Here is a 25,585-nt window from a genome sequence, read left to right as displayed (position 1 = left end):
CTTATCAAAATCCTCGTATTACTGCGTGAAATCATTCATCATCAAATACTACAACAGACTATGATATTAAGTTTTAAAGTACCTCATGTTTTAATACTTCTAAATTGGTTTCTAGATTTTTTATGGTTGGAACATAAGTCACGCTTCCTTTCCTAGTGTCTACTAGTCGCAAGTGCAATGGCAATTTGTTCTTTGCACATTTACGTAACATACGGCACAAAACGTTTCTCGATTTGATATAAAATATGAGCAATGTGTCATTTTCGCCCCTCTCCGAAGTGCGACACTTTGAATGTGTCTTGTGAACTTAATTTTCTCTCTGTATCTCCCTGAATTCTTAAATACCATCCTAGTTCGTTTTGCAATTCTACTCATCCACGGATGAAATTTGTTTTGACTTTTTTTTTTTTTTTTTTAATTCACTCATCCAGTAATCAATGGACAACGAAATATTTCAGAACTGCCAGCATATTCCCCTTTTCTAAAGACTAATAAAACTAAATTAGGGTCTCCAAATGGCCACCTCAAGTTGTTCCTTTTCGTCCTTCAGATGGTCTCCTCGAACCTCCAGTTCGGATATCCGAGCTCGCAGTTGGTTGATCAGACGCTGGTTGGCTTCGGGGTCGTCATTGGCGTTGGCTGCGTCGTCCTCCCCACCCTCCCCCTCCTCTTTGGCTGAGGATCCCGTGTCTTTCATGATGATGGTCACTTGTCGATGCAGCTTTTCTGTCAGGAGAAAGTTGCATGAAAAATTGAAGGAGAAGAAGAAGAAAAAAAGACGCGACGCTGGGAAAATAAATGCATATAATACTAGCTAGATCATACTACTGTACTGTGTCTTGGTCAGTAGCGCCTGTGAATAGTACTAGTATTGCACCAGCCCCTGTTTTTTTTTTTTTCTTCTGCCATGACCCTAGGTTAGGTTGGGTTAGATAGGTTAATTCAGAAGAAATCAGCCTCCAGCAATTTGGGGGTGGGAAACATAATGAGATTATTTTCGAGAAGATTCTATGGTTAGTTTTTAAGATTTGGCGTCCCGCATTTTTCAGGGAAGGTCCCGGTAATCGAAAATTAAGCTCCCGGGACGTAAGGCTTAAGAATTTAGTTATGCCCTTGTTAATCTAAGGCGTAAATGATGTACCTGGGTGTTAGTCGGCTGATACGAGCTGCAAAAGGGGTCGGAGAGGAAAAGCTAACCGTAGTGAGTGGTCAACAATCACTTGAAGTATTGACCACCACATGACAACTCAAAAGAAGAAAAAAGATGGTTTGCGCAAGATAATTCTAACGTCGCAAAATTTCATAGAAGCAGCATAGAATGTCCAAAGTTTAAAGTGATCAAAAGGACTTAGAAATATATGAAGACGTATATATTGAAGTGCATGCAATTAATCCCAATTCATGGTAATGTCACCTGGATGGCAACTGATTGGACAGCTTTTCAAGGTTCAGCGATCTGAAAGAAATGACGAAACGCCCAACATGGGCTCACATCTCACACCAACACAGGCGAACAGCAGATCAATTTGAATCTTTCATTCTTGTATTTCTGAGAGATAGTTTCCATGAATTTCGCCTTAAAGCTCCTCTACTCACACCCATAACTATTTCTTGACGTCTGCGACATCTAGAATTACATTGTCTACTATAGTAGATGCACATCAACTGTACAGTCTAGGCCAGTTCCTTACGACGTTCCTGATTGGCTGTTGATAAGCCAATCACAGGGGCGGAAACTCTCAGTCTCTCTGGAGAGTTCACATGGGTAGGGTCTATGTTCCACCTCTCCTGAGGTATACGTCTTTAAGGAGAGGTGGAACATACATCCTGCCTATGTGAACTCTCTCGATAGACTGAGAGTTTCCAGCCTTGTGATAGGCTTATCAACAGCCAATTAGGAGCGTCGCAAGAGACTGGGCTAGACATCAAATGCACGGTTGATGTGAATCTACTATCGTACACTTGTCTTCCTGATACTTTTAATTTTAAGAGTGATCCATATTGCATTTCATCTCGTTGAGTCTCTTCTTATCAAGCCTTTGTTGCAGTTGCCTCTCCTTTTGCACAATTCGCCTCCTACTCTTTATTTTATCTGTTATTTCTAAAGTTTTGATAAAGGCCAACTTGATGATTTGCAAACATACTATTGATTTTCCCCGGAGTTTATTGTCCTCGTTAATTGTTTGTTTGTATGGTGTTTTTACGTTGCATGGAGCCAGTGGTTATTCAGCAACGGGACCAACGGCTTTACGTGACTTCCGAACCACGTCGAGAGTGAACTTCTTTCACCTGAAATACACATCTCTGACCCCGCAATGGAATGTCCGAGAATTGAACTCGCGGCCTCCGAGGTGGCAGGCCAAGACCATACCGATCACGCCACTGAGGCGTTGTATGTTTTTGTTAAAGAAACCTTACTGACATGACAGCCCACGTCACTGATTGTTGATTGTAAAATGACGCTGCTCCTGTTACATTTTGCTCTCTTGTCTTTCAACTTTTGCTGTCGTCAAGAGTGTGGAGCTGTGATAAAGTTAAATTTTTTTGTAAAGAATAAGCATTACAGTTGACCTCAAATCATTTCCATCCAGCAGCCCTCTCGCCTCTCACTTTGACTTTCCCATTAGTGAGATGTCTTCGTCCATTATTCAAAATCAATGCTATTGATTGTTTCAATTTTTAATAATGTTTTTTCCCCAAGAACTGGAAATTATGCAGTGTATACTACCAATTCCAGTCACACAAGAGTTGAATGGAAAAATTACAGGCAGGTCAACTTCCTTTCAGTGATTAATGCAAAGTTGACTTTGAGATTTGATGCAAGAAGCTTGACTTTAGAATCTTTCTTCCCAAGAGGCCTTACGCCTAAATGAAACAATTATGTTGTGATGTGTACTGTGAGTGAATCTACCTTGGAAGCTTTTAAAAGTTACAGAACTCATTTTCTGTATTTCCACATGGAATCTTCAGGCTAGAGTCTATTGTGAGGCACATGTTTGTTGTAGCCACAGTGGTGGCATGAGGGTCAAGTGACGTAGCTTATTAATATTGTTATTAACAGGTCATATAAAGTCTGGCTGCAGCTTCAGGCTGAGCCATGACAGCCATGAAAGTTGGTAGATGCCTATAACACTCAAATAGAATAATAGTGAAGGAAGAAGACTCTCAGGAAAAGTCGTGTTTTCTGTGGGAACAGGATCTATTCAGTCCCAAAGAAAGCTAGTAAGATGTTTCTTAGGCCCCAGACAATGAGCCCGATATATACTTTATCGGGGGGGGGAAGGTTTTCTTTCCCAGTTAGATCCAGGGGTGTATTTCATCTCAATATCTGTCCATACTGATTAATAATAAGGGTAATAATTATGCCCAAACAACCTCCTGGAAATTCTTCGCATGTAATTTCTCTCTCTCTCTCTCTCTCTCTCTCTCTCTCTCTCTCTCTCTCTCTCTCTCTCTCTCTGCCAAATGTTTTTACAGCTGACACAGTCACTCAACTTTGTTAATAATATATCTTTGCCTATCATATGTGTTCATAAATTCCATAGAATTCTGAAATTTCTGGAGTTTACCAATGAGCTTATCCTGGTATTTTGTTCTCTTTTTTTTTCCTAACCCCGGATAATGTTAACTACCTTCCATCTTTGAGGCAATACCCATGCAGCTTGTTTGCATGTGTGGCAACCACACAAATCCTTCGAACAAAAATTCGGTGTACGCGTCGTTTATTTCAACCGGTAGGTAACTCAAACTTATAAAATATCGTGCCCTACTCCCCAGTCATTAGTATGGCTTTCATAAGGAAAGAAAAATTGTTGGTCTACTGTTTTAGCTCACATCTAGCCACCTGTATTGAGGAGCTTCGTTGGATATTATGTCATTGCTTAATATTATAAGTTTGTTATGGTCTGCATTTGTGTTCACTAGATAGGACACTGTTGTGAATGACATGAATACTCAAGAAATTAACGAAGAAGATGGGATATGCTGATTTTCCCTCAAGCCAGACTATAAGTACCTTTAAGACGTTACTTTCTGACCAATAGCCAATGCATTTTGATTCATGTTCGTAAGGTAATATCTAGATAAAGAGGAAAAACTGCCACTTACCAAGAGTCTTGAGATGTTGATCAGCCACATTATCCATCTTACAATCAATGTCCCCCATCTGGTGTTCGAGGGCACGACAAAGGTTTTCCTTCTGCCGAAGCTTGTCTAAGAGGCTCATATTTTCCTGCAGGAGCGTTCTATACGACCCTGGTGTCCTGGAATTGCTATCGACGTGTCTCATGTGGGATACAAAATCTTCATCGTCGTCTGCACGTTTCCTCCTGGTGACATCCTCCTCACTAATGGTATAAAGAGAAATAATCTCAGAAGTACAATGCGAATTCTATCCGTAAAACTATCAGGAACTCCAAAGATGCAAGGAAAAATAAATTCGAAGGATTTAGCCATTTTAATTTTATCATTTTGCACGTGGACCTGTTGGCTCAGAAGAGCAATTGAGTGTTCTATTTTAGCTGTTAGGTCGACAGAATTCATCATAACAATTTTCGTTAAAATATCTGTTTGATAGTCAGATAACCTAAAATATTATACTGTGAGGTCTGAATCTGTTAAAATTAACATTTCATTTTGTAAAAACTTTTTTCAGAGCTGCTCCAAATTGCTAAACGACCAATCCATTTTATTATGGGAACATTTTAGACATGATTCTCCAAGTCAGTTATATGCCACTTCATACATTTGAGAGCAGAGAGCGACTTGAGAAGAACTGTGCACTTGGTGCCAAGCAAAACGGGTTGACTTTTGGTAGCCTGAGTGTATACAACACTTCCTAGGGTCGAGATAAGCAATCATATTCATATCTCACATCTAATTAAAGCTAGTTGGATGTGAAATACACCGTTTCCATATTTTAACATATCTTAACCCTTAAACGCCGAAGCGGTAAAAAAAAAATGTCTCCCGTGTGCCGGAGGTGTTTCAGAGTGAGCGCGGAAGCGGAAAAAATGTTTTTTTCAAAAAATCACAGCGCGCTTAGTTTTCATGATTAAGAGTTCATTTTTGGCCCCTTTTTTTTCATTAGCTGAAGTTTAGTATGCAACCATCAGAAATGAAAAAAATTATCATTATCATATATAAATAATGCGATATATGATAGCGCAAAAACGAAATTTCATATATAATTGTATTCAAATCGCGCTGTGCACGAAACGGTTGAAGGTAACGAGTTACTTTTTTTGTTGTTGTAATGTACACTATTTGCAATCATTTTGGTATATAACACATTGTAAAACGATAAAAGCAACACAGAGAAAATATTATCACAAAATAATGCATGAATTCGTAATGTGCGGACGTAAACCAATATTTTTTTCAAAAATTCACCATAAATCTAAATATTGTCCTAGAGACTTCCAATTTCTTTCAAAATGAAGACAAATGATTGAATATTACTATACTGTAAAAATATTAGCTTACAAATGCAGTTTTCGACCATATCTGACGAGTTAAAGTTGACCAAATGTCGAATTTTTATATATATATTTTTTTTATATGCAATTATTTCTGAAATAAGAAATGCTACAACCTTCAAATATTTTCAGTTTTATTCTACATGAAATTGCGCACATTTTCATATATAAAACTCTATGAAATGCCTAATATGAAACGGAGCAAATATTCCGAGAATGGGACGCACGCATTTCGGAGACTTGTGGCGGAGAATCCGCGCGCGGAAGGAAGGAAAGTTTTTTTTTTAAATTCACCATAAATCTAAATATTGTGCTAGAGACTTCGAATTTGTTTCAAGATGAAGATAAATGACTGAATATTACTAGACTGTAAGAGTTTTAGCTTACAATTGCGTTTTTCGACCATTTCGGTAGAGTCAAAGTTGACCGAACGTGGTTTTTTTTCTATTTATCGTGATTTATATGCAAATAATTCAAAAATGATAAAAGCTACAACCTTCAATTATTTTTCGTTGTATTCTACATGAAATTGCGCACATTTTCATATATAAAACTTTATGTAACGGCTAATTTAAAATGGTGCAAACATTACCACAATCGCACGTATGATTTTTTCGGAAGAGTTACCGCGCGGACGTAAAGAAAATGTTATTTTTTTCATAAATTCACCATAAATCGAAATATTGTGCTAGAGACTTCCAATTTGTTGTAAAATGAAGGTAAATGCTTGAATATTACTAGAATATAAGCGTTTTAGCTTACAATTGCGTTTTTTGACCATTTCGGTAGTCAAAGTTGACCGAAGGTTGAAAATTTGTCACTTATAATTTTTTATATGAAAATATTTCAAAATTGATAAAAGCTACAACCATGGGTTGTTTTTAGTTGTATTGTGCATGAAATTGCTCACATTTTCATATATAAAACTTTATGTAACGGCTAATTTAAAATTGTGCAAACATTACCACAATCGCATGTATGATTTTTCTCGGAAGTTACCGCGCGGACGTAAGGAAAAAGTTTTTTCATAAATTCACCATAAATCGAAATATTGTGCTAGAGACTTCCAATTAGTTGCAAAATTAAGGTAAATGATTGAATATTACTAAAATATAAGTTTTTTAGCTTACAATTGCGTTTTTTGACCGTTTCGGTAGAGTCAAAGTTGACCGAAGGTTGAAATTTTGGCACTTATCGTTATTTATATGAAAATATCTCAAAACTTATAAAAGCTACTATAATGAGTATTTTTTTGTTGTATTCTACATAAAATGCGCACATTTTCATATATAATGCTCCATGTAACAGCTCATTTAAAATGGTACAAAAATGATGTCAAAGTGACGAAATAATTTCCGAGATGTGTCACATATACTTTTTAGTGCGGCAAGAAAGAAATTCGCGCTTGCGTAACGATTGTAAACAAAACAACACCTTGATCCGTGAACTCCCAGCATCCCCCAAGGCGCGTGATTCAAAAGTTTTCGGCTGGTAGGCCTAAAAGTATTTTTCCGCGAATTTTTAAAAAAACTTTTGTATGTCGACGTAAAATACGTCCAGTCGGCACCCGAGAGACAAAAAATGTCGACGTAAAATACGTCCAGTCGGCATTTAAGGGTTAAATCCATTTTTGAGGCATAGATTGCATGTCAAATGTCATTTCCAAAGTGATACTATTCTTATAAGAAAATTATTTGGCAAGGTTAAAGGAATAGTATCTTATTTAAAAACTTCAGTTTTGATATAAAATCTTTTTTGCAGTTTCAAGTATGCAGGACAAGTAAAGAGTCGCTGACTATTAATACATCATAAGATCTGAGAACCAGCATGTTACGAGAGACATCACTGACTGGGCAATTTTGTTTGTGATTATAAGATAAGAACGATCTAACAAAAGGCTGAGAAGTCCAAAAAGCAAGGAATGGCATCACAAACCACGCAGAACCCTTACAAGTGATATAAACTCTGTTATTGAAAATTATATTACTTTACCTCTGAAAATGAAATTGGAGAGTTTAAATGATGGCTCATTAATTGCAACCAAACTTCTGGCAAACAAGGCAAGGTAACATTTTCTTGCACTCAAATAAGATGAAAAGAAAACTGAAAAAGCTCAAAAAGGGAAACTTGAGAGTGAAGAATCAGTAGACAACCACCACCACAAAAAACAAGAGTAAGTTTTAATTCAATCCTTCGTACAAAAACCTGCAATGTGTGTTCAGTGAGGCATATGTAGTAGATAGAAAGGAACCATTGCATTCTGCAAGGAGGGTAATCTTTGGCAAAAAAAAAAAAAAAAAAAAAAAAAAATCTTGAGATGGACTGTATCATCTAAGAATTCAGTGGTTCATGAATGGCTGAATGCTGTGATGTAGTCAGTGTTGGGAACACAGAGGCCTCTGATATCCATTATCACCTATTATGCATTGTAACGTTGAAGAAGCTCAACCATTCTCCTCATCAATTATGATTCTGTTTTGAGAGGGCTTTATGATCATCATGTCTAGCTAACAAGCTAGGCGTGAATGTTCACCACACACATATGGAGGTCATTCAAAGAAACTAAGACTGACAGGTCTGTATCCCAGGAAGATCTGGAGGTGTATATCTCCTACACAATGACAGTTTCCGTTGCTTTGGCAGAGACAACTCTGTAAGGGAGAAGGGAATATGTAAGGGAGAGAGAGAAAGCTAGAAATCTGAGGTTCGACAGGAAGAAGGGATCACAATAAATGGCAAACATAGAAGAAAACAATGAATGGGATAAAAAGCCAACATATAAAAAGTAATTATATATAATTATCAACTAAATACATACGATACTCAACTTAGGCATTAAATGGTGTATAAGAGACAATAAGTACATTCGTTGCCGGTGTTCCAAGCAGGGGTCTTCAAATTATTTGAAAATCGAACCACTCTTGCAGTATGATATGAGAATAGTGAATGGCATCTAATCTTGAAGGTCAAGCCGAAGATCAAGAACACTGAACATTTACCAGGAGAGGAATAGCATATCCAAGAGGAGAAAGTACGACGTAGCTGGACTTCAAGGTACGTTATGCTATCTCATATATCCTTCTAAGCACTGTCCAAATATCCGTCTAGGCACTGTCCATTATTTTCAGCATGACTTGGGCGTGAATTATTTACATGAGAATCATGAAACCTCGCTTGACTAGGGTCCCACACCTGTCAATACGGGTTTGTTGTGTTGCTCAAAAGCAGACTACTTGAAGTAGAAAAACCACCACACGAAGTAAAATTTTGAATAAAGAAAACCCAAGGAATCAAGAAATAACAAAATTCCAAGGATTCCAAAATGCCCTGCCCTCTAGCGACTAGAGTTATATACTAAATTTTATTTTATAAGAAAATTTCTAAATTTCCTTTACAAACTCATCTTCAACAACGTGAAAATGAGTCTGCTATTATTGTGGATATTAGTCTTGTGCCATAAAGGTACAGACCTCTGAAATAAAAGGTTATTTGATGAGTCATTAAAATCAAACTGCCCAGGTGAACCAGTCACTCTTCTCCTGACCCCTCTGGACATTCTGCTTAAAAGGGCAACTCTGTATAAAAAACAATGGAAGATTCTTTTAGTATCAATATTTCGAATGGAGTGAGATTTAAAAACTCTCAGCTGACAAGTTGGCCAGGTCTATTAATTTTGTGCAATTCAGCCATTCACCACAAAAGCCATTTGGTTTGAGATGCATCTGATGCCAAAGTTTTTAGTCACTAGGCTTAATTTGGTCTGGTATGATGATACATATATGATGCAGGAAGTGTCTTGTTTGAACTTCAAGAGGGTGCAGGAACTTATTTGGAATATGAGTCTTTCATTTATGCAACAAGTTGAAATGGAATTAAGAGCAGTAACAAGAAAGGATGAATACCCCATGATGGACCTATAGAAAACTGATGAATCAATACTTCATCAGAGGTTAGCAGCTGTGAAATTTTATTGATTGTGAGCACTCCATTTTTTCAGGCTTAAGGGCTGTTGTAGAAAGTACTGCTGATTTTCTGCAAATTTCAGTCATTATTAAGTTCTGTTAATTCCTTTCAATACGTAATCCTAAATTAGGGCTCTCTTTGGAGGTCTCCATGGAGCCTGGGTTTTCATGGAAAGGCATCCAGTCCTAAGAATATTTTAGTAATTTTCATGAACTAAGAATTTTGTGCCAAATCTTTAAATTATAATTTTCGATTACTTACAAGATGATCGTCTGCCTTGCAGGTTGTCTTAAATCAAAATGCACGAAAATTCATACTTCATACACCAATCTAGTTCAAAGAGGAGCTGAGATATGGCATCCACTTTATTTGATATTGGCCACATTGTATTTTGAGCGAGCAGGTCACCAAATGTCGATTCGCAATTTGTTCGCAATGGTTCTTGGAAACTGTACGCCCATACCTAAGTAATGTTATGGCAAATTGCATGAAACTGGCACCAAGTTTACTGCTGTTCATAGTGATGGCATTTTCCCCTCACCGCCATGACCCTACCATTTTCACATGCATAGATATGATATAAAACAAAACAGTTATATGGGTGACAGTATGATTAAATCAATTAAATAGCATATTTTACTCTACCAATCAATTCAGGTTCCAGCCAAAGATACTATAGAGTACACAAAGATAGGTACTCAACTCGAATTTTTCCCCATAAGAGAATGCGTACCACGAAAGCCACCAAGCGGTTGTAATCTAATGCCATAATTAAGGATGAAGCAGTGACGTCAGGACTACGTCACGAAAGTAAAACCAAACATTAAAGATTTTCTCGTTTTACCATGCATTCACGATATTCTCTTTGTACCATGAGTTCAAGATTTTCTCTTTTTACCATGAGTTCAAGATTTTCTCTTTATACCATGAGTTCAAGATTTTCTCTTTGTATAATGTATTCATAATTTTCAATTTTACACCATCCATTCTGGGCTTGATTGTGATACCTTGCATCCAGGATTTTCTCTTTACACCATGAATGCTGGGCAGTACTACAAACACAATACAGTCGTATTTCTTATAAATTGCAACTATAATATTCATTTTTAACAGGTATACTTTAGTAAATTCAAAATACGACCCACAGAAATAAAAGTTTGGCTACATAAGCCGCAGCCAAAATATACCATCCAAACACCGGATGTAAACAATGACGCTATTCGTCAATAATATGGAAAATTATGTTCCCATTGGTTGGGATTTATGACTTCATGCTTTTTAATTTAGATTACAACCGCTAGTTGTCTCTACTGGCGCCTTGGTACGGCTCATATGGCTACCTTGAGCATCTTTGTGTACTACTATCCTTGGTTCCAACTGAATGAAAGTAGAGAAGCAACTGTAGTATCATGACGAATAGCCAAAAGGGACAAGTGAAGAGATGAATGAAGAACAAACCTTCCAGAAGAGTCAATGTTCCTGGTAATTTCAGCGGGCGCATAAGGGGTGGTCGGGTGGCGGGCGGAGGCGTGACCCCCATCATCAACGACTTCTTCCAGCTGAACCAAGACGGCCACCTTCGGAGTAGTACATTCTTCTCCGCCTAAGGTGGGTTCACTTGCCGCCTTATTTTCAGCTAAAAATGAGAATGATATGGCATTGTCAGGAATGTATGGACAATAGAGTCATAAGCTTTATGAAGAGTTACATAAAAAATTCATCAAAAAATTTACGGGAAAAGTATGGCACAGAATATTGTTAATGTGGGCTATTTCAGTGTTGTCATACCAGCATTTGGCTAAAGTTATCGTCATTAAATTTATAGTGGATGGGGATTATTTGAGTATAAATATACAATTTATTAAAACAAGATACTAAGTTTCCTGATAGTTTTGGCAAAACTTTATTAAATTAAGCTTACAAATTTTTTTTGTCCACTCATGATTAACATCCGAGTAATTCTTAATTTCGAGTTACTCCAAAACCTAACCTGTCAACATGAAAAATGATAGGCTATAGGCTCTGACTTTATACAGACCACCCCCTTCGTATTATACCTCATTCGGATATTATATACTTATACCGACTTTTTACTGAAGCTGAAGAAAGATGTTACAATATTGGCATTTATTGTGCTCTGTTATATATCACATCTCCGAATCAGTTTTGGATGCACAGTAAAGAAGAAGAAGCACCTGCTTCTTCGCGTTTGTAAACATAGGCCTCCTTTTTTTTTTTCATGACATCGCTTTAATTAAGTATCATCACAGACGACACAATTGGGATCTCTTTCTTTCTGTAATCTACTGCCTCTCTCAAATCTCTCGAGTCTTCATATGGATTTTTTTTCTGAGAAACTTCCGAGTCTCCTTGTGAGGAGTAATTTTTCCAAAAATCCTCCGGATGCTCCAATAAACTTCAGTCTTCTTTTGGGGGTTTAAATTTTCCGACTCTTCATTTTTCTTTCGGACTCGTTTATCAAAACTTCAGTCTTCTTATGAAGCTCAATTTTCAAAGGATCTTCGTAGTGTTCTTTCTGGTGCGTAGTTTTTTCAAGTCTTTTTCTAGGACACTTTAAAGCGATCTCTTGTGGTTTAATTTTGTGTGTGCGTAACTCCAGAGTCATTTCCTGAAGTCTTCATTTTCTAGAAACTTCAAAATTTCTTTGGATGTCTTATTTTTCTAAGAAATGGCTGAGTCTTCCTTTGGGATCTCACTTTTCTAAAAGATGTGCCAGTCTTCTTTCATGGTCACGATTTTTCTAATAATGTGTTGAAATCTTCTCAGTCTTGTTTTCATAAATATCTGAAAATCTTCCCTAGAAGTTTCTTGATCACCTTTGATGTCAGATTTCCTTATTGAATTCCCTACTCTTCGTCTCCGTTGTTTAATTAAGAATCTTGCAAATCGTCTATCATGGTCTCAGTCTGCTAAGTAATTAAAATTTTATTTCGTTGTTTCAGTTTCTGAAAACAAAATCCTGCGAATCTTTATTACTAGGATTTTCTTTTTCACAGTGTCCGATTCTTTTGTGGTCTCATCTTTCTAAGAACTTTGATGCTTTCTTCATGTATTTTCCAGAGGTCAAATTTTCTTTCGTAGTTTTGTTTTCACAAGAAGTTCTCAAGTATTCTTTTGCAGTTTATTTTCGGAAAAATTCAGCCTATACACAACTTTGGAGTCTCCTCCTTGCTCTTATTCCTTTTATACTTCGTCTGAATGTCAATTATGAAGAAAAAATAAAACAAAGATTAAGAAACAAATATTCATATTGGGTAACAAAAAAGACAAATCAAATCAGTAACAAAGCATGATAAAGTTCTACTGAATATAGCGTATGTAAATAATAAAACGAAGGAGAGATATGCTTAAACTGATTCACATCAGCTAGAAAGTAGGTAGATTTTCAGAATGCACTAAACCTGGTGCTCTTAGTACAGACGCCAACAGCACACTTGAGTGTACGACTCCCACTTGTCCCTTTGGAAATAGTAACAGTGAATTCTTGTTACAGTTTGGTAAAACATACCGCTCTCAACCAAGTTCATACTTTGTCATTTCTTGTTGTTTTAGTGAAGGCAGCCTTACAAAAAAAATTATCCATAAATTAAAACTGATATTAAATAATAATTCTTAGGTCCACGTAAAAATTTGAAAACAAATCCTCCCAAAAGCTACATTAAATTTGCATGTAAGAATGAGATGACTGAATACGTGTAATTATCTCACGGTGAACTGATGTCAATTAGGGCCGAGATCGTGAAATTCATGTTTGGTGTAGTAAATGAAAATGACAGCAAATTCCTTAAATTCCTTAAGGGCCCGGGTCAGAATTTATAGGACTTAAGACGTGACTTCTCGGTGACTGGAATTTTTGCCACAAGAATTCCATCATTGTCAACCCAATGATGTAGAAAGTTAGGGGAATAGTGCACCAGTCCTTCTAGTGTGAGAGAAGCAATTTTTAGTCGATGTTTTCCTGAAGTATAAAACTCTAACTTCTTATGATAGCTTTAGGCCTCACTTCAAGACGTCCCACCATTTATTTCAGGAAAAACAAGGTGTGACCCGACCTCCAGCTTCCTTGGGACGCGTGCGAGATTTGCTCCTTACGCATAGGTTGTAAATGTTATGTTTCTAACTTAACATAAATTAAAATGCGCTAAAATCTACAGTCAAATGGAGCCTTGTTTCACCAAAGAAAATTTAAATAAACATGCTATATTTTGTTAGAAATACTTTGTCTGTACTGTTTACCATGCACAGTGTTTAGTTTGTAAATTTAAATTTTAATAGATAAATCATAAATATCCTATCCTAAAAATTCTGTACCTAACTCAACGCCAAACACCTTTTTGAGACCTTTTTAGGGTTTTCCTCAAACCTTTCTCACCCCTCCAACAACAATAACAACAACAGCAACAACAAAGTAGTTTGTAGGCTTACTCCCAGAAAAAGTGAAAATTTTGTTGTTTGTCGTACCTTGCAAACCACCATTCTCCTCCTGATCCATTTCGTTGAGCGACAGACTGGAAGGATGAGAGTTTCCCGAAGTCACCACCAAATCCGCGGCCACGGAGGATTCTGACTTTGACCTGCGAAGCAACTTGAGGTTACATTAACTCAGGAAAGTGGTTCCTAAACTGGGGCCCCTGGATACCCCGGAAGGCCCCAGGGGGTCCGGGACAAAATGAAAAAATGATTATTTTTTCAACTGCAGGAAAAATGTGTGGCTGTTTTCACCAATTTGACTTTGTATTGAATTTAAAGCAGTAAAAAATACTGAAACTATTTTAAACATTTACTTATACTTACTTTGTGCACGAATATGCAAGTATTACATATTTATACTATGTTTATTGTTGATTTATGAAAACGGTCAGAAAATGGGTGTGGCGAAACATTTTCTGTTGATGTACCATTTCGCAATGGCAACGTCAAACGGGAGAAGAATGTCTTTGCATTAGTGAGTTTGAAGTCACTTTGAATAGAGCTGAGTTCACTGTGGAAATCTGATGGAATATCGGGTGTGTGCTGCAGTTTCCGGCGGACGGAACCAGTGAAGAATAGCTTTGATCTTTTGAGACAAGTTAATGGAGAGGGAAAATACAGAATGTAGAAAACCCTGTCATTTGTAAGTCTAAAATTATAAAATAAGTAATGGGTGACGTCACAGACTCTTTGTGTGTCATGAACTCGTTACCTGACGGTGTCATGTAAATCTATATATATATATATATATATTTATTATTTATTTTTTAAAAATTAGTCTATCTATATATATATATATAGTATATATATATATATATATATATAATGTATATATATATATATATATATATAATATATATATATCGTACAGGCTGCAGATTGTCTAATCCCGAACTTTCCAATATAAGATCGCACGATAGAAGTTGCAAGACATCGATCAAATATGACAATTTCAAAATAATTGGCCAAGTCAAGGAACCTGGAGAACTGCTTCTCTTGGAAAGTTTGCTAATAAAAAGAATTGTACTTACGTTAAATTGCCAATTATCGGGTGTTCCCCTGTTCATAGCATAACTGGCTTGTTTATATTTGTCCGCCGTTTTTTTTTTTTGTTCTTGTGTATTCTTTTAGTGTGTTTGTCTTTGTCATTTTGAGAGGTGCGCCTTGCTCTTCATTTTAAGTTCATTTTTACCTTTATTTTTTCTTTTATTGAGTTTAGTTTTTTAAGGATCATTTTAAGCTTTCTTGGTTTTTAATGTGTAAATGTATTTAAGTGTGATTCAGTATTTAAGTTTAACTTAGTTTCCATTTTAAGTTTTCTTATGCTTTATATATGTTTCTTTTTAATTATGTGCTCGGATGCTCCTTTTTATATAGATGTCCTGATGATGTGACTATGGGTCAAGAAACGCGTTGGCAATAAATGTATCAAATGGATGTGTATATGTTCCTGCGCCCTTCTCCTGCCTACTATAGTACCCTTTGATGTGTGGATTATATATATATATATATATATATATATATATATAATATATATATATATATATATGACTGGTAAAAATGTTCTGTTATAACAGAATTCCATCTAATACAAGGAGCCCATAAAAACACCAAAATATAGAGAGAGAAATACTATATTTCAGAGACTGCTGTCTCCCTCTTCAGGTAGATGAATGAGAAAAATTACAGAAAAGGTGGTATTTATATCAAGAGGTCCATCCACAGGTACGCCAATTTAGGTCACTCCCACTGATAATCTTCCTTTAATCTTCTTAAGCGTTGTTTGAATGAAAACCTTGTCGATGACACCTGTGTCCCATGCTCCCTTTGAGATATTCATTACCTGCCTCTCTTTAATCAAGGCCGATTCCATCATTTGACTCTTGTACCGGCAGTTGCTGCTATAAATTATAGGCGACAAATTCCAGTTTATACTATGGTTATGTTCATTTATGTGGTTGAAAATAGCTGAGTTCTCTTGTCCGTACCTAACTGACCGTTTGTGCTGTATTAATCTCTGGGGAAGTGATTTTCCCGTAAATCCGATGTAAGATTGGTCAGAGTCCTGGCATGGGATTTCATAAACCCCTGTGTCCTTGGGGGATATCTTTTGTTGGACGTTAATCAGGGATTTGGCTCAGGTATTTTGGTAAGTACATGCAAGAAGGTTAGATTTTCTGAGGGTCTGGGTCACCGTCTTAATCCTGTCCAGGTGTGGAATTTTTATTTTATTGTTGGGTGTGTCTCTGAATTGCTTTCTCAATTATATGGTCAGGATACCTTAAAGACGAAAGCTGCTTACGAATTAGTTCAAATTCTTTTTCCAGGAAATCTGGAGAACAAATTCGTAAGGCTCCTAAGAATAGTTTACTGGCTACGCCTATCTTGATAGGAATGTCATGATAGCTAAAGTAGTGAATGTATGAAAGTGAGAACGTTGGTTTTCTGTATATGGTAAATTTGTATTCTGTCGTGTGTCTGATTATTAAAACATGAAGAAAAGGAATTTTGTTGAATGGGACTACAGAACTCAGCTATTTTCAACCATATAAATGAACATAACATAAACTGGAATTTGTCACCTATAATTTATAGCAGCAACTGCCGGTACAAGAGTCAAATGATGGAATCGGCCTTGAGTAAAGAGAGGCAGGCAATGAATATCTCAAAGGGAGCATGGGACACAGGTGTCATCGACAAGGTTTTCATTCAACCGACACTTAGGAAGATTAAAGGAAGATTATCAGCGGGAGTGACCTAAATTGGCTTACCTGTGGATGGACCTCTTGGTATAAATACCACCTTTTCTGTAACTTTTCTCATTCTTCTACCTGAAGAGGGAGACAGCAGTCTCTGAAATATAGTACTTCTCTCTCTGTATTTTGGTGTTTTTATTGGCTCCTTTTAATATATATATGTGTGTATATATGTGTATATATATATATATATATATATATATATATATATATATATATATATATTACATAAAAAATATTTTATCATGAATTTAAAACAAATCGCAGCAACGACACCATGACAGGAGAGGTTTCAACGAAAAGTGGAAGGGCAAAGAACATAAAGCCAGAAAAGAGATATGACTGAATCGATAGAGACAATGTTGTTGGGTCTTCGCAAACGCAGACAATAAAAGACAAGTCGCTGATGCTGATTAGTAGTTTTTGGATGGAATGGAATATAGAGCTTAGGCCAAAAGCCAAGCAGTGAGACCTCTGAGATCATTCAGCGCTGGAAAGGAAACTGAGAGTAGAATGGTTTGAGATTTAAGAGGAGGAGAACCTCGAAGCAGTTGCACTAAGAAATATTAGGAGAGGGTGGATAGCAAGATAGAAGAAAGCTTGTACGAACGGAGGTATAATAAAAGGGGTTGCAGCTAGAGGCCGAAGGGACACTGCAAAGAACCTTTAGTAATGCCTACAGTGCACCCCGTGAGGTGCACTGATGACTATCCCCCTACGGGCTAAAGTTTTTGTGGTGCAAGTGTGTAAGAATAATCAGTAGGCGGTAGCGGTTGGTTTGTCGTGAAGTCTCGGCTAAAGGGGGCCGTGTTTCTGTGGCTTCGGAATATTCAAATGAATGGAGTAACGGGAAAAGTCAGAGAGAGAGGAATTGATATAAAGTTATAGGATTTGAAAATGAGAGACGAATGGGGTGTGGAATGGATGACTCTTGCAGATGACAGTGCTCACAACAGGTAGTCAAGAGAGAAGCTGCAGACAACAAAAACAGAATTTGGAAGGGTTCGCAACGGGAGAAAGGTGGAAGCAAGTCAATATAAACAGAAACGAAGATAAATCAATCTATGTCTATTTGGCTGACGGAAAGCTGGAAGCAGTTGATTCATAGTATAAGTATTCGGAGTAAATGTAACAGGTGGCGGCTGGATGAGAGATTAGGTGGGTTACGGAATATGTGAACAAGAAAGAGATTAGAGAAAGATATTGATCTGTGGAAGCCAAGGTGGGGATGAAACGTTGAAGCAATAAGTGGTACGCACGTTACGTATCTGTTTCTATGATGAGTTCCTGATGAGGAGAGAAATGTGAAAATAGCCAGAAAAAAACGGTAAAAATGCTTGCGCAGGTGAGAAGGTACAGGAGATTTGAGACAGCTGACATGGAGGAAGACTGGGCAACAGTACGTTGGTGGAGAAGGGTGCATAGCTCAGAAGTGCTTGGCGGAGCGTGGCGAAGAATGCTTAGCAAGTGTTGGATGGAGTTATTAATGATGCAGATTGCATACAGGCCTTCAATGCACTGCTAATAATTTCTCTGTGTAGGTACATAAAGAGACAGGCTTTATTGCACAGGGAGCTCATACTCGATTCAGAATTTAAATAACATGTGAGATTGATTTTTATATTTGGAACAACCAAGCTGTGGGAATGGTTTGGTGTTATATATACTATATGTGTATATATATATATCTATATATATATATATATAATATATATATACATATATACACAATATATATATATACATACACATATATTATATGTATATATAACATACATAGCTACAGGCGTTCCCCGGTTATTGGTGGTCTCAGTTAATGGCAATCCAGTTTTATGGTTCTTGTCTAGCCCCATAAAATCGGCAATTTATGGCGCCATAACGGGCCAAGTGTGTATGAACACACACACACATACACATATATATCTATAAAACATTCAGTTATTTGAACGTCACTGATGTCCAAAATCTTACCTGACGAGACGCATCAATTCAGGACTCCTGGGCTTTTCCTGAACCTCCTTTTCAGGAGCTTTGTAATTCGGATCAAGCAGAGCGATGGTGGAGGACTCCGGGCGAATGCCCCTCCTTTCTTCCCACTCGTACAGTTTCTTGGTGAAGGTCTGACTGATCCCCTCGAAGCGGAATTCACCTGTCGAGGTCTTAATGTAGATTTCTTTCTTTGTTGCCGGGCCTTGACCCATCGCTTGCCGCATTTTCTCCAGTCTGCAATTGAGTGGAGAAGTATAGGTCTAAGAAAATAGCAGTTTATTTGCAACCGAGTTTTTTTTAGTTTTGGAAAACCAGATTTAAGAAAAAATGCAATGTCTGAAAATCACATTAGAAAAATCGAGCCGAGGACACAACAGAGAACATCAGTCTAAGAGCAGCTGAATGATCGCAGAACGAAATCTGGTTCACACTGGGTCAGACAGGAAGCCTCGACTCTCATACCTGTTTCGAATGGAAGGTCATAGAAGATATTTTATCATTTTATCATCTCTGAAGAGCACAAAAGATTGCTTGGTAGAATATTTCAAGAAGGAGCAACAAACAAAGAAAAAATGCCTCGTGATCATCAGCTCACCTTGCTTGCCTCTCGAGGAATTTCTCCTTTTCTCTTTCGAGTCTCTGAGTCTCTCTCTCGACTTTATGGAGTTCCTTCTCAAGCCACAGCAGCTCCTTGTCTGTCTTGTACCTCCCTTTGTGTCCGCCGTCCGTCTTGGCCTGTGAAGATCATAAATGGTGAGTGTTGCCATCGTATGTTTCTACTATACTCACACGACACTTTTACAACATGGATGTGAAAGCTGACATCTTGACTTTATTAGTGTGACCAGGGGAAAATGCATTTATATATATATATATATATATATATATCTATATATATATATATATTATACATTATAAATTAAAAAATTATTTTAATAAATATATATATATAAGGATTAGATATTAGGCTAACAGTTACTGTTTTCAAACTATCTTTTTTATCTGCAGTAATACAGCTGTGTATGCAGTTCTTCTTACACATTATCAGGAAGTTGAGGAATCAGTAAAATATTGCATCAAAGAATATCTTGAAATCCTTAAAATACTTTTCTTTAACATAAGAATAAAGAACTGACTTACCAAAGGAACTTTCTCTGTTTTACCGGGTTTTATTTTCTTAATCTTCTGGCCAGAACCCTTCCTGTCTAATCTTGGGCTTGAGGACTCCGGTCCTGGGCTTTGTGGCTTCACAAGCACTTGACCAGCGGAGGCAGATTGCTTGATATTGTGCCCTGGGCATGGCCCCGAGCCCGTCTTGACCTGAGACGTTGAGCCAACTTGAATGCTGCTTGCCGACGCGGAAGTTTTGACCTGCGACTGTCCCTGATTCGCTGAAGCTTTGATTCTCTCCCACTCGGCCATTTTCCTGTTAAATTCCTCCCCTAGATTCTTTTGCAGTTCTTCAACATTCTGTTGGCTTTTGCCGACGAGAGCTTTGCGAATTTTCCATTCCGTGAGCTTCTTCTTGAAATCAGCTGGCAAGTCGTCCTCACCGTGAATTTTCGTCTTCACGTCCTCTTGGCCTCTAGACATGTCAACTTTGATCTTAGGATAGAAAGCGCACCTTAGCGAAGCGAAGTTGTAGGAAGATGTTTATTTCAACAGCTTTGAAATTATATTATATTCTAAGACTGAATGTACGGATTTAGGGTTATTTCTAGTTCTGTATTTTACTATATAAACAAAAACATCTACAATTTGCACCTACTCACTATGACTAATCTAACCACAAGAGATATCATTTTTCTGATTACCTTTTCCCTCTCTCTCTCTTTCATCTTCTCCCATTCGTGCAATTTTTTCTTGAACTCTTGTGGAAGATTGTCTTCAGGATGTGAACTTGGTCCTATGGACGTAGGTCCTGAAACTGTCGCAGCAAGCGGAGAGTGAGGAGGCACCCCCGCCCTGACCCGCCCTTCAGTCTCTCCCACTCTTGCAGTCTTCGGTTGAACTCCCCACTAAGGCTCTTTTGGAGATCGGCTATGTTCATATGGACACCTGTCACAGATCATTGAGTACATGAATCATCAGTAGGAAATCAGGAAGAACTGGCAACCTTCTGATAGTATGCTTAAGCAAAAATATTGAAAATTACATTTTTGCACAAAATACTATACACATTGGTATGTGTCCTGCTGCTACTCACTGCTCTATGCTGTTGTACTCGCAAAGAAAGATTGGTTAGTTTGCAAATGCTACACGTAAATGTAGCAAAACGTCATTCAATAAAATGCTCTGGATATGGTATGCGTTTAAGTACTTATGGACAGTAGTGCTTCTTCAGGCAATGGGAGAAGCATTGGAAAAGGTTGGAAAAACTAGAACGAGAGGTTTTCCTTTTAAAGTGGTGTGGTCTGTTTACCCGTCATATCTCTTGTTCAATATTGCAAAACGAACGGATACTCTGCGATGATTTTTCAAGATTTTTGGAGGTCAGTTTGCATGAAGATGCTTCTATTTCGATCTGCCGTATTTTACATATTATTTTTCGACTAGACCTTCAGTAGTTGACCTGGATCTTAGATACTGTACATATCTGGCGCTGTCTCTCAATTAGCTCGTTGTGTTTGGCTTATAAAAGTTGTCATAACTCCCGTCATCCTTTGCATTCCTGTCTTCCCACACTATAATTTGTACGCCATTATTTGGTGCATCGTCTTGCCTAATAATAATAATAATAATTGGAAACCAAATGAGATTCTGACTAATACTGTACAACGTATGATGCTGTTTAAAACCATCAGCTATAAATCTATGACCGGCAGCTCCAGTTGCTCACTACATGCGGTAGAGTAAGGATGCGTCCCATGGCTCCAGAAAGCGCTGCCAGATGCACGATCCATGTCCAACTTTAATCTTAAATAGAATAAAGACTGCTAAGGCTAGAGGGTTGCAATTTTGTATGTTTGATGATTGGAGGGTGGATGATCAATGTACCAATTTGCAGCCCTCTAGCCTAAGTAATTTTTTGGATCCGAGGGCGGACGGACAAAGCTGGCGGAATAGTTTTATTTTACAAAAAACCAAAAATAGTAACAGTCACGTTGCGTAGGATCCACAGATGTTTTGACGTGGGACTGAGTCTTGATGACGAGAGAATCTCAATTTCAAGTTTTAATTTTATTTTCGTTTCTAGCCTTGAACTGAGAGGCAAGTCTTATAGTGAGAATGAATTAAGTTTCTTGAAGTGCACTGATAAATGTCATAATATTCTGACCTAAAATGTAATTGTTTGTTTCGAATATGTAACAAATTTGCATTTCAGTTTCTTAATTTCTAAAAACACAGGCATTGCTAGTGTTTTTTTTTTTTTTTTTTACAAATTCAGAATTCTTTACGAAAAACACACTTCGACGACCTGTTGATGACGTGCGTATGATAAGCAGCGTTCAGCGTCTTTACTGAAGCCAGTGAATGCATCCATACCAACTCTCCGAAAAGAGAGCCCCAAACTCAGAGTCACCAGAGCGGAAATGGGAAGCTGCCCACCTTGCTGTTGCCCGAGATTGGCATGAGGAATGGGGGACGGCTGCGGCTGAGGCGAAGGGCTGGTGTGGGGCGCTCCGGGGGGCAGAAGGACCTCCGGGGACACTTCCAGGGACGCGCACGGCGAGTCGGAGTCGTCCAGGTGCGTTGCTGGAAGAAGATCCGAGGAAAACATGTAATGCCTCAAGCCACTCGGTTTGATTTTTGTTGATGACAATATTTACTAGGTTTTCATCATTATCTATTCGTCCTCTTTCCACTGGTTTTAGGTGAGAAGTATTCGGTGGATGAGAGCGATAACATGGCGTGATTTGACATCCAGCTTGGTCGGGCCACGTGCAAGATTTTCCCCTCATGCATAAGTTGTAAACATTGTATCTCTAACTTTTAATGTAAATTAAAACATACTCAAATCTATGGTCAAATAGAGCCCTGCTTCACCAAAAATAAATTAAAATAAATATATATTTTATTAGACATAATTTTTCAGCAGTTTCACATGCACATTATTGATTTTTTTACATTTTCATTCTCATTAATAAATCATAAATATCCTATCCTAAAATTCCTGTTTTTTTAACTCACCACGAAACACCTTTTTCAGACCTTTTTAGGATTTTCCGAAGCCCTTTCCTACCTCACCCCAGCAACAACGAATCAAAGTATTTTGTTGGCTTACTCCCCGATGAAGCGATATATACGGCACTGAAGTACGACAGAAATTTTCATGTAGTGTACCTTTGAGTAAGAGGAAATATGATTTTGAACCATCATGCAGTTGTCGTTCATAAGACTAGTATAGTGATTCTTAAACTAGGGGGGCCGCGCCCCTCTAGGGGGACGCAAGAAGGGTTGGCAGATGGTGCCTATCATTTTCCAATTTGTAATGCTAATGGAAAAATTGCCAAAGACATTATCATGTCTCAAAACATGGCAAAAATTCAAAATGTAAGTAAATTTTCATTTCAAATCTTGTCTATGAATAATATACAAATGGACAACTTATAGCTGGAAAATATTTCAGGGGCAGGGGGGGGGGGGATGGGATCTATGCATAATGCAGGGGGGGGGGGGGGCTGGGGGGCGCAGGGCAAAAAAGTGAACAACCACTGGACTAGGCCATATTTGAAGGCGAAAGAGACGATGAAGACTCAGCAAAATTTGCATCAAGCAAAATCCTTCAAGTTGAATGTGAAATAAACCAAACATTAATGAAGGGAGAGGGAATCAGAAAAGATGACAAAACGGCAGGCGAAAAATCATAGGGCATCGGGAATCATACCGAAAGCTGCAGCCTGCAAGTGGCCTTTCCTTATCTTACGAAGTATTATGAATTTAAACAAGAGCTCAGCTTAATCTCAACACAACAACAAAAGGTACATAACTAATGCGAAAGATATTGCTGCTTTTGAACAGTAAAAGAATAGATATTAATACTATTCATATATATCCTTAAATCCTAGGTAGAAAGGTAAGTGAAACAGGAACTTGGAATACGTACTTTCGTATTATATACTACGAAAGTATGCTTGTTCCAATTCCCTGTTTCACTCACCTTTCTAACGTGGATTTAAGGATATTCTCAAGGACATGTTCCTTCGTGCTACAGTGGATGTATATATATATATTATATTATACTATATATATATATATATATATATATATATATCTATATATATATTTATATATATATATAGATATATATATATACTATATATATATATATACTATATATATATATATATAATATATATATATATATATATCATATATAATATATATAATATATAGCTATATATATATATCTTATATATATATATATATACATCAGCTGTATCTTGTATTCTGGCACAGCATGTTTTAGAACCTTCGGTAATTTTGGGTAATATAATGGAGTACCAGAATTTATTGATGAAGGAAATTTACTATTGAACTTTATCAATTTCCTCAACATTCGTTGTAGATATGCGAACACCACTCGTTTCTCTCTGTCTCAGACTTACGAATGGATGAGGGTACTACGGTATGGCTTTTTACGTTTTACATATCCAAATTAGAGTATGCATTAAAGTTTATCGGCATTTCATTGCTTTGAGATATGATTATAACCCCAAGGTTCATTTACAGTCTATAGATAAAGACGAGTGGACCGACAGAGAATTAGAGAGGCAGGATTTACTGATTTTCAGGTATGTTTATTTTGTCGTCCGATATGCGCAAGCGTCATAGCTGCTAGTATAAGTCCACCAATGTTGCCAATGAGCTCAGAATTTCTCTGGAAAGGTGAGTGATAATCTCATTAAGGGTTCTCTTTAACATACAAGAACCATTTTCATTTTTAGCGCTACTGCTTAATATTTCTATAAGCTTGTTGATGGGGATTTCCAAAGTAAAATGAACAAGTTATATATTCAATGTCTTGATGGAATTGGAAGTTACATTAACGTAACGTTTAACATTTGCAGGACTATTACAGTATCTTAATGTTCATAGTCAATGTAGCCAGGCTAGTGAGATAGCAGTATATCGTAAAATTCGCAAGCAGCTCACTTAGTAACAGTAAAAGAGTTAAAATTTGTACTTTTCCATTACAGGCCTCACGAACGAGTCGCAGATGTCATGGGGATGACAGTGGAAGTGTTCCACAATTTCGCTATCGGTACCGTTCGCCGCAAGATCTATCACAAATTTGGCGGTAAGGCGATCTTCACAACCGGCGCCCTTACGAAGGAATTGATGATGGCGAACATCATCCCGGAAGAAACCTCGAAGGCGTCGGTGTGGCCAAGGTGTAAAGAATACGTATTCTCTAGACCAGGCTTTTCTTAGCACGAAATCATTTATCACTTTCACCTGTTCAGTGCAACCCCCAATAAAGTAGTAATATATATATATATATATATATATATATATATATATATATATATATATATATACTTAAAACAATTATTATTTATCATATAATTTATTTTTTTCTCAGTGAGACTATACTCAGTTTTTGTCCATCTATCCATCCGCCCGTGGTGTTTTCGCATGGTAACACTGCGTCCCGGGCTTTAGATAGTTACATTTAGCTTACATTCAACAATAATTTCGAATATTAATGGTGTAATTCGCATACTGTAAATTATTAAAACACTTTAAAGTTGCAAATGTACACCCAGATATCCTTTTATTTACCTAAAACTTATACATAGCGTAACTATCTAAAGCCCTGGACGCAGTGTTACCATACGTAAACAACACAGGCGGGTGGACAGATGGAAAAGTACACCCCTTCCCTGTCTATGACGCCACATAATGAGCATTCCGACCCCCTGATTTGAGAACACTGCTCTAGACCATGGGTGTGGTGACTCATCT

General features: G+C 37.4%; 1 protein-coding gene across 1 annotated transcript in view; it reads right to left on the bottom strand.

Moving 5' to 3' along the window:
- The window catches only part of LOC135217304 (uncharacterized), a 148,934-nt gene that overhangs the window by 19,822 nt on the left and 103,527 nt on the right, over positions 1-25,585 (bottom strand). Inside the window, 10 exon segments of the mRNA XM_064253069.1 lie at positions 524-726; positions 4,108-4,346; positions 10,899-11,076; positions 13,923-14,035; positions 18,659-18,910; positions 19,272-19,411; positions 19,817-20,281; positions 20,491-20,628; positions 20,631-20,734; positions 22,226-22,372. Of these exon segments, the coding sequence (XP_064109139.1) occupies positions 524-726; positions 4,108-4,346; positions 10,899-11,076; positions 13,923-14,035; positions 18,659-18,910; positions 19,272-19,411; positions 19,817-20,281; positions 20,491-20,628; positions 20,631-20,734; positions 22,226-22,372 (1,979 nt within the window).

This window comes from Macrobrachium nipponense, chromosome 7 (assembly GCF_015104395.2).
Source record: "Macrobrachium nipponense isolate FS-2020 chromosome 7, ASM1510439v2, whole genome shotgun sequence".
Lineage (NCBI taxonomy): Eukaryota > Metazoa > Arthropoda > Malacostraca > Decapoda > Palaemonidae > Macrobrachium > Macrobrachium nipponense.
Note: the sequence above shows the minus strand (reverse complement) of the source record. Positions and strands in the feature narration are given on the sequence as shown.